The sequence below is a fragment of the Myotis davidii genome, unplaced genomic scaffold, assembly GCF_000327345.1.
Source record: "Myotis davidii unplaced genomic scaffold, ASM32734v1 scaffold46, whole genome shotgun sequence".
Lineage (NCBI taxonomy): Eukaryota > Metazoa > Chordata > Mammalia > Chiroptera > Vespertilionidae > Myotis > Myotis davidii.
This window is the reverse complement of record NW_006383006.1, coordinates 3,205,697-3,215,971: the sequence shown is the minus strand read 5'-3', so window position 1 is coordinate 3,215,971 and position 10,275 is coordinate 3,205,697. Positions and strand designations below refer to the sequence as shown.

The 10,275-nt window shown below is 39.1% G+C and overlaps 1 protein-coding gene and 1 long non-coding RNA gene across 3 annotated transcripts in view; one reads left to right on the top strand and one right to left on the bottom strand.

Moving 5' to 3' along the window:
• The window catches only part of LOC107181544, a 22,881-nt gene that overhangs the window by 12,580 nt on the left and 26 nt on the right, over positions 1–10,275 (top strand). The window lies entirely within an intron of this gene.
• The window catches only part of UBR1 (ubiquitin protein ligase E3 component n-recognin 1), a 148,438-nt gene continuing 143,108 nt past the window's right edge, over positions 4,946–10,275 (bottom strand). For both annotated transcript variants that reach the window (XM_006778036.2, XM_006778037.2), the window contains exons 46-47: positions 8,905–9,006; positions 4,946–7,534 (exon numbers count right to left, since the gene is read on the bottom strand). In XM_006778036.2, the coding sequence (XP_006778099.1) occupies positions 7,393–7,534; positions 8,905–9,006 (244 nt within the window). In that variant the 3' untranslated portion in view covers positions 4,946–7,392. The remainder of the gene's footprint in view (positions 7,535–8,904; positions 9,007–10,275) is intronic.

Sequence of the window (10,275 nt, the reverse complement as noted above, 5' to 3'; positions counted from 1 at the left end):
GACAACCACGTCCTCAGTTGCCAGCCCTTTCCATGCGCACCTCCGTACCTCTGCACTTTACTTCCGCACCTCCTCTGAGTCGCAGGGTGCTTTTTCCTTTCCTTCTAGTTGTAGAATTTTCACTCAGCCAGCCTTCCTGTGGTTCTGGATGATGTCTGTTTTGTCTTTTAGTTGTATTTTTGAAGTGGTTGTGCGAGGCAGCAATTTCCGGTGTTTACCCATGCCACCATCTTGGTTTCATTTTCATAAGATTAGATACCTATGCATGGTATGAGTTTGCCCAGAGCTTCAGGTAGCACCACTGCCTGGGGGCTTATAGAGTGTCTATTCTACTAACGTGGAATTCCACACAAGAGAGCATGCAGTCAGGGAACTCACTTCCCAGGTAAGGAGGTTCAGGCGTGGGCACATGACTATGAGATACACTGGTCATATTGCACACTGCGGTTTTCAGGAGAGGCTGAGCTGATAGAATGTTGGAATGGCCTGTGGCAGGTGCAGTTGAAGTGTCAGCTTAGAGGCAATGCTCTGTAAGTGTGGGATGCGGTATATGCACTGAGTCAGAAAACTTTATGTGCTGCTATGTTTCCAATAGAAGAATATCTGGGGTGGAACCAAGAAGTAGCTCCAGTCAACATAATTCCCAGTGACTCCCTGGAGGACTCTGCTTCCTGTTTCTGAAACTCTGGCTCTTCCGGTTGGTTCCTAAGAGGCTCACTCTTGCCAGGGGACACAGCAAGAATCCTACTGACTATAACTATGGCTGCAGCCTGGGTCTTTTGGACTCCATGTAAGCAGTGACTAGAAAGCATGAGGAGTCACTATTTTGGCAGAGGTAATTGATACAGATCAGCAGAGGAGGTTAGGGCTTCTGTTAAAGACAGGAATATGTGTGAAATTTATATGCCCAGTTGTGACTGAATGGATTAGCGCAGCAGCTTAAGCCTTTTGTACTCCCCAAAGTGTCTCAGTATCGGCTTACTATAGGACCCAACTAACAGTGATTATGTTGTTTGGGTCTACTGTATCATTATTTTTTGTTCACTTTATCTATCTAGGTTTGGGAGATGTTTGCTAGAGTCTCCTTTATTAATGTGTCTATTTATCCTGTGGTTTTGCTTGATGAAAGTCCTCAGTTTGCACGGTTCCTATATGTAAGATTTTCAATTAGTATGCTTTATTAAATTAACATTAGTCCTTCAACAGCACAGTTCATATTTCACTTACAGTGGTATATTAACTGTAATGGCATAAAGTGCTACCTTTACTGCTACTTCTTCAGTCTACAAATCACTAACAGGTGCGTGTCATGATCAGTGACCAATTATGCCACTTCTTTCAATGTCCACTGGTGATGGGACATTGCACATGTTATTCAGTTCAGGGCACAGAGGTAGCGTCATATTGTCTCCTTGTCTCCCAGCGATAAACCCAGGTGACATTTTACGAGAATGGATCATTAATAGAGGAAATTAGCCAACAAAGATAAAAGTGCAGCAAAGAAACTAAACTGATAATGCTGGAAGTGAAACTTGGGTCAAATATAAATGGTATAGATGTTACAGAAGAAACAGTTAACTGTGGCACTGTCAACACCACTGCTATTTGAGACTCTAGGTACGCAGTCAGAGGAACTTCGTAAAGACTAAATAAATAATTGGTTATGATGAATGGCCTAGAACAGAGGTGGGCAAACTTTTTGACTTGAGGGCCACAATGGGTTCTTAAACTAAACTGGAGAGCCGGAACAAAAGCATGGATGGAGTGTTTGTGTGAAGTAATATAAATTCAAAGTAAACATCATTACATAAAAGGGTACGGTCTTTTTTTCAATAGTTTTATTCATTTCAAACGGGCCAGATCCGGCCCGCGGGCCGTAGTTTGCCCACGGCTGGCCTAGAATAAATGACACTGGCAAAAAACCACTTCACTTTAAAGGAACTCTTGGAAGCATTTCACAACATTGAAAACACAGAGGATAAAATGTTGGAAGCTGATTCAAACTTAGAAGTATGATGATTTGCCAAGGCATAGGAAGATGCCCACTCTGTATTATAAGTTATACAAAGAGAAGCAGGCAAGCACTCTTATTTTTCTTGCTAATTAAAAACAGAGAAATAAAACACTTTAATTTTCAATGTTTTTAATGTTATAACTTACATTGTGCTAATAAATTTTATTTTTTAATATTTTAATTTCCCTAGCCTATCTAATAAAAGACAAAAAGGGTAATTAATCATACCTCCGCTATGCTTCCCATTGGCTAATCAGCAAGATATGCAAATTAAGTGCCAACAAAGATGGCGGCCGGCAGCCACACAGCTGAAGGGCTTGCTTGCTCCAGTGATGGAGGAAGCCAAGCTTCCCACCTGCCGCGGCCTGCTCTAAGCTCCAAAAGCAGCAGCTCCAAAAGCAACAAAGTTTCAATTATAGAAGCCAAACAAACCCCAGACACCTGCTTTTAGCCAGCTGCCTCAGAGCTGGGAGTGCCAATGAAGGCAAAAAAGTTTCAGTTATAGAAGGTAAATAAATCCCAGAATAAAAAAAAAGAAAAAAAGGAGAGGCTGGGAGCTTCAGTCCCAGGTCAGCCTGAAAATGGCCCTCAGCCCCTCACCCAGGCTGGCCAGGCACCCAGTGGAGACCCCCACCCTAAAGGGGGCGTGGCCAGCCTGAAAACAGCCATCAGCCCCTCATCCAGGCCGGCCAGTCACCCAAGTGGGACCCCCACATTGATCCAGGAGACTGCAGCTTAGGTCTGCTCCCCGCTGGCAAGTGGACATCCCCCGAGGGCTGCCGGGCTGCCAGAGGAATGTCTGATTGCCAGCTTAGGTCCAATCCCCTGGGGAGCAGGCCTAAGCCAGCAGGTGGTCATCCCCCGAGGGGTCCCAGACTGCGAGAGGTCACAGGCCGGGCTGAGGGTCCCCCCCAAGTGCACAAATTTTTGTGCGCTGGGCCTCTAGTTTATTTATAACTGACAGTAAGTTTTCAACCAATTTTTTTTAAAGCAGGCTTTCTTTTATTTTTTAAAAATATTTTTTTTCATTGATTACAGAAAGGAAGGGAGAGGGAGAGAGAGATAGAAACATCAATGATGAGAGAAAATCAATTGATTCTGCACGCCACACACTGGGGATCGAGCCTGCAACCTGGGTATGTGCCCGGACCAGGAATTGAACCAGGACCTCCTGGTTCATAGGTCCACGCTCAGCCACTAAGCCACACTGGCCAGGCTTAACCAAAATTTTTGAAGGCTATGGAACAATAGTAATATTTTCCATTGGTTATTAAAATTGCTTGCCACATTTGTAGTAATTCACTCCTGTAGAAAGTGAAGGACTGCCTCTGTTTGGTTTCAGTTTTCTACATCTTTGCCAACATGTTATTGTTTCTCTTTTCAATAATCGCCATTCTAGTAGATAGGTATGAAATGGTATTTCGCCAAAACCGGTTTGGCTCAGTGGATAGAGCGTCGGCCTGCGGACTGGGGGGTCCCGGGTTCGATTCCGGTAAGGGGCGTGTGCCTGGGTTGCGGGCACATCCCCGGTGGGAGATGTGCAGGAGGCAGCTGATCGATGCTTCTCTCCCATCTATGTTTCTGACTCTCTGTCTCTCTCCCTTCCTCTCTGTGAAAAATCAATAAAATATATTTAAAAAAAAAGAAATGGTATTTCATTGTGGTTTTGATTTGCATTTTTCTAATGACTAATAATGTTGAACATCTTCTTATGTAATTATTATCAATTTGTATATCTTTTCTGGAGAAAAAGCTATGCAAATCTTTTGCCCATTTTAAAACTGGGTTTAATGTCTTTATATTCCATCTGGATCTATTTGTTGCTCACCTGATATTTTCCTAAATAGGTGAGTTAACCCATTTAATTTGATAAATTGGTCTAAATTTATAGTTTTACTATGTAGTCCATTTTCTTGGCTTTTCCCTCTTTGGGTATTGTATTGAAGTTCTAGTTGAAACTTTATATTACTAATATCTTTACGTAATGCTCTTAATATTGTCTTTAAAAACTTTTGCTTTCCTAATATATGACTGGGAATAGAACTGGTGTCCACTGGTTCATGGGTTGATGCCCAACCACTGAACCACTGCTGGGCTGTATAGTGCTGCTTTAGATAGCTGTCTCCCCACAGGGTGTGCTACCCAAAGGGATGTATAGATTTACTTTTAAGATATTTAAATATAAATATTCTATTTTTCAATTGATTTTTTAAAATCTCAATTTTAAGAGAATGTACTTAATGCATTAATGCAGTATTGCATGAATATAGAAATACATAATGCATGTTTAAAACTAATTTACTGATAAAATGTATGGTTTCAAAATTTGGAGACCATTACACTAAATACCTATTTTTTAAAAATATTTTTATTGATTTCAGAGAGGAAGGGAGAGGGAGATAGAAACATCAATGATGAGAGTCATTGATTGGCTGCCCCCTGCACACCCTCTACTGGGGATCAAGCTTGCAACCTGGCATGTGTCCTTGATGGGACTCAAACCTGGGATCCTTCAGTCTGCATGTCAACGCTCTATCCACTGAGCCAAACTGGCTAGGGCAATATCTATGTCTTTTAAAGAATTTGTTTGGGCCCTGGCTGGGTGGTTCAGTTGGTTGTAGCATCGTCCCGTGCACCAAAAGGTTGCAGGTTCAATTCTCGGTCAGGGCACATATCTAGGTTACAGGCCTGAGCCCTGGTTGGGGTGCATATGGGAGGCAACTGATAGATGTTTCTCTCTCACACTGGTGTTTCTTTCTCTAACTTTCTCTCTAAAATCAATAAAAAAACATATCCTCAGATGAGGATTAAAAATAAATTTTGTCTGGGCTGACAAGGATAACTTTTAACTAGAGCTCATTTCTAGGTACAGATTTTTATACTTCAAACCCTATCCCCAAACATAAGAAGTCCCTTTTTTCCTTTTAAATATACACATATAAGATATTTTATTTCAAAAAGCACGAGAACATTATACAAGTTTTAAATTTACATTTTGCAATAAAAGATATCAATATAAGCATTATTTGTATAAGTTCATGGATGGAATTTCAAACAGTGGTATAAACATGTTGCAGTCACTAAATATAGATCATCATCACAGTGAACCAAATGCATAGTTGTTATGAAATGACAAATGATCACTACAGGATGAACTCACAGCCCATACACCAACATAATAAATTAATTATACAGATACATGTTTTCCTTTACCGTATCGTAAAAATTCCTGTTGACCCCTCACACCAAACATTAAAAAAACACAGGTTTGGAGTTATCTTGTTGAACTAGTTCCTCCACATTCTACACTAATAAAAATAAAGTGACTTTTTGCTCATTTTTAAAGTAAATTTCATAAGCATGATTAAATTGTTTGCAATGATGAAGGCAAACCACTAAGGTATTTGAATATAATTAGAGATCCCTTGGGCTGGCGGCAGCACTGACATATGTTCATCTACAGTGCAGAGATGTGAATCTACCTCAGTAAGTGGAACTCAATATGAAATAGGTTCTTTGGCAATACAGGTCTGACTGGCTAATGTGGGATAGTCTTTCTGGCCGCTTGAGAGCTTAACCCCAGAATTTGCGAAGTGAATATAAAAAGACTAGAAATTTAAAGTCAGTTTATCTTTGCTAAACTGGAGCCGGTCTATTAGGGCAGAAGTCAGCATCTTCTGTTGACTATCCTGGCTCAGACTTCCCAGTCAGCCAATCCATCCAACAAAGTCACATAAGAAATAAAGGGAAATGTTCTAATCACTTAATCACACTGGCAAATTTGGCAAACTGAATACTGAATTTTCTGATCCTCACCTATCAATTATTATAAATTGTTCAGTGAAGTTTAATCAATTTCCTGATACCTTCTCAATAATTATTCAAGTAGATTGTGATTCTGATGCCTGTTCATATCAATTACTGCAAAATCCACCTTTACTTTACATAGAAATAACAAAAAAAATCTGACCCCAAATGTGCATCATCAATCACTTCACAAATTTTTATTTGCTTGCCTGTGCTGAGCACAAAGAAAGTAGGAAAACATTTACACACATATATGACACTTATCACTAAAGGAAAAATAAGATGATCTTTGAATGTATCTTTCAAACTCCTAACATTATTCCACATACAACAGAAGCTAAAATGGAAGATTTCAACTTATCTTCTGTCTGCTGTTTACATCACAAGTTCTTGATAAAAGTTAAAAGTTTGCACAGATTTTGGAGAGCTTCATTATTTATAAACAAGATGGCTCAACCACAGCATGTTATAACAGGACACAGACTATTGATCACATGGCTTTTTTGGTTGTTTGTACTAGTCATAAAAATCAGTTCATGAAAAGGTTACACACAGATAACAAATGAAGGATTAGTCTTTTATAAAGACATAGGAGGTTGTAGAATTGGCTTCAATTTGATTGTCCTAACTTATAGCTGTCATGCTCTGTTCACTGAGGGAATTTTCCTTTCTTCATTCTGGATAGTTTACATCAGAACTGCATCAGATTTCTAAGAGTCAAATAGGGTGGTACCACATCACGAGATAAGTGAACTCATTTTAGAAACTTGCCTTTGGAAAATGGAAAGTATAATTTCAAAACTCAATGAAGTTATTTGTGGTCAGAAGTGAGGATTATAGATAGACTGTCCCATCAGGGATGAATAATAAATGCACTATCCTAATACTGGCAGAAATTTGCCTTAGAAGTGGCAACTCAGTCCATATAGAGATTTCATTTAATTTCTAACTGAAACAGTAAGTAGCACACTAGGGTATTTCCTTAAAAGAGAAATGACTAAAATTTTACTTTTTTGGGAAAACTTTCTCAATTACAGAATTCTCCAATTGAAGCATACTGAATGGTTTCTGCAATTCCTCTTTAGCTGCAAGAAGAAAATCACAGATTATTAGAATCGTGTCAGTGATCCAATGCTAGCCTAACTAAATCGGGGGTGAGGGTGGGGACCACCAATAACAAAATTGCAGAGTTAACTAACATACAATAATGTCCAAAACTGCTTGATGTGACTTCATTGATCAGGGGGATGAAATGAAATGGGATTAGAAAGGGAAGTGAGTTTTCTGGAAATATTAGCAGAATCAGACCCTTGGGGTGAAGGAGCATTTCTTTAGTGTTCTAGAACACAGAACAGATTAGTTTATGCTCTTCTTTTCCTTTAAGCATATGTTCACCAATTGAAAGCAATACTCCATTAAGGAATATTTTATTGATTTATATGAATCTGGACACAACTGGACAAGGAGCAAAGACCCTCCAACACTTCCACAGCCCTCCAAAGGTCTCCGTAATTCTGAATCAGTCTTCATTATAGTCTTCATTCGTGGCTGTCCCGAGGCAGAGCTGGAGCTCATAATGACTGCCAGTTGAATCCAAATAGCATCTGGTTCGTTTCCTGGCTCCTAGCAATCTCTTCTATTATGCAGTGTTGTTGCCACACCAAATGGAGCTTCCGATACCTCTCACGACACAAATGAAGGGGGTTGCCTCTCCTTCAGAGAAAAACAACAACAACATGTAAGTTTGATCAAATAATTGTCACTTTGTTGCCTAAATTAGCCTGAACTCTTGAGTTTTCTTTGAGCTGGGAGGAATCACCAGGACAGGGTTTTAAAGGGGATATTTTCCCTTCACCATTGATCATTAAGAACCTAATAGGTTATTTAGCTATTGAAGCAGAAATTTACTCCTTGATTATTCAGAAAATAGGTATACCATGAGCATTATGGGACCTCATTTAAATGGCCAACAAGGTTTATAATTTGAAGCAGCTCTTTTTTAGGTGGTTAGTCTGAGTGGAGCTCTAATGGCTTTTTAGGTTCATCGGCTTTGATTTCTGATCTTTGCATAGTAAAGGTTAGATTTGAGATGTAACACTAATCCCTCAAATTATATTCTGCTCCTCAGAAATATATGGTTATAGCTGTCCTTGTGACACAATAAATTTGCTGGTGATTAGAACATATTTAAATCAATTTACTCCACAACAATTCTAGGGCTGCACAGTTTGAAACACTATATAACAACTAATCCAAAATGACTTAAGTTTGGCTGTTGCCAATAATGGAGAACTGTGAGATTCTCATTCCTGAGGCACTCGAGTATCTCAGCTAGTGGGGTATTTCTAAACTGCCTAATTAATTTTAAAATTCTGCTTCTTTGCACCTTTTTCGAACAAATCAGATCTCTTATCCTCAGTCAATAACAACTTTCACAACTCAGATTTTTTTAAATCTTCACTTGAGGGTATTTTTTTTTAAATTCTTTATTGATTAAGGTATTACGTATGTGTCCTCATTCCCCCATTAGCCCCCCTCCCCCATGCCCTCACCCCCTGTTGTCTGTGTCCATTGGTTAGGGGTAAGGGGGATAGGATCCACTGAGCCAAACCAGTTAGGGCCCAAGTAATATTTTTTTAAAAACCCACAATTTCAATTAAACAAGGAGACAATTTACTGTATGGAGATCTAATCTTTATCTGTGTGTACTTTTGTAACTATTGTGCCTTATTTCCTCTTTCTCATACATCAAGAAGTCTCCAGTACCTAATACCAGGAGCAATATAGAAAAATTCAGATTCTAAGTATTTTGCTTTGCTAAAGCAAAGAAGGCTGATGTAGCTGACTAATAAAGAGTTTCAAGTATTACAATGGAAACAATGAATATCCATTTTAGTCTGATGTCCCTCACTGAACATTCCAGATTTCTTTCTTTTATATATTAGTGTCAATTAAATCTAATTAATGATGAAGAATGGTTGATTAAAACAAACAGAGCATGCAAACCAGGACAGCTGGTATCTTAAAAATGCTGGAGAGGTATTACTCTTAATGTGACTAAAATTAAATAAAAAAACTCTTACTTCAGGCCAGGATCTGTTTCACCATATTCATCCAAGTAAGGAGCCGGATAGGCACAGCCTCTGGCTTTACCTTCCACTAAGACCACTCTGCATTCTCTGATTCTGAAGGACAACCAACCAACAGGAAGTAATGTTAAGTGCATGTGTGCAAATGATAGGCACTGTATCAAAGTTAATCTAAAGAAAAGACAGCCAATATCTGTTAGGAATTCAGTATAAAGAAAATTATACATAAACAGATAAACTGTGTTTTGTCTAAATAAAGAGAATGAACATTACCCTATTTGTTAAAGCTATGAGAAAGGATCACTGGATTTAGAGACATGAAATCAGTAATACTGACTATATATACTGAAGAGAGAAAGGAGACTATCCTACTCGAGGCATAGGTAACCTAGGAAATGGTGACTGGAATAGTTTCTGTTATGTTTCCTGACCTATGACTGGGGGGGAGAAAGCTAAACAGAAGAACAGTACCACATCTCCAGTCTGATAACCTCGGGCCAGAAAGGTCAACTAGGTGAGTGTCAAGCCTTTCCTGGTTTGAACCAACCTCCCACAAGTGCCACTTTGAAGTATTGGGGACTCTAACAGCAGAGAAATGGAGACACAAAAAATAAGGCTTGTGTACACAGGTGATAAGTACTATAGAGAGAAATTATAAAATAAACTAGGGAGTGGTTTTACTCGCTGCAGGTTCCCCGGAAGAAGAAAATAGGTGTTGGGGTTTGGCTTCCATACAGTCATCCCCTCATCTAACTGATGCCTACAGTGATTACATATGCCATAGATAGGGAGATATTAGTGCTTATATAAACAAACACTATATTACATGGGGGAAATGGAAAGAAAAAGGACAAGCATCCTTCTCAATTTTATCTCACAAGACCAACTTGTTCTCTCCGTTCATAAATGAGTGACTATTGTTCTACTCTCAGTTTTTTGCCCAGAGAACCAGGGAAAACACAGCTGGTTGATAGAGGAAATGGAGAAAATGAAAATATTCAAAGGACAACCTAAAGTAACAATTTACATATACTTTAAAAATATAAGTTTTAGGATTCTAAGCTCTTTCACTGTATCTTAGTATTACACAATTCCAGAGTAATCAATACAAAGTCTGTTATATTTAATATTTTCCACAAATAATCAAAATCTGAACATTCTACTGAAAAAAAAATTATCTTTATTGTTGAAAGTATTATAGATGTCCCTCCCTTTTCCCCAATGACCCCTCTCCCCCATATACTTATTTTGTAACTAGAAGCCCAGTGCACGACATTTGTACACGGTGTGTGTGTGTGTGTGTGTGTGTGTGTGTGTGTGTGTATGTGAGAGAGTCACTCAGCCCGGCCTGCGCCCTCTCGCAGT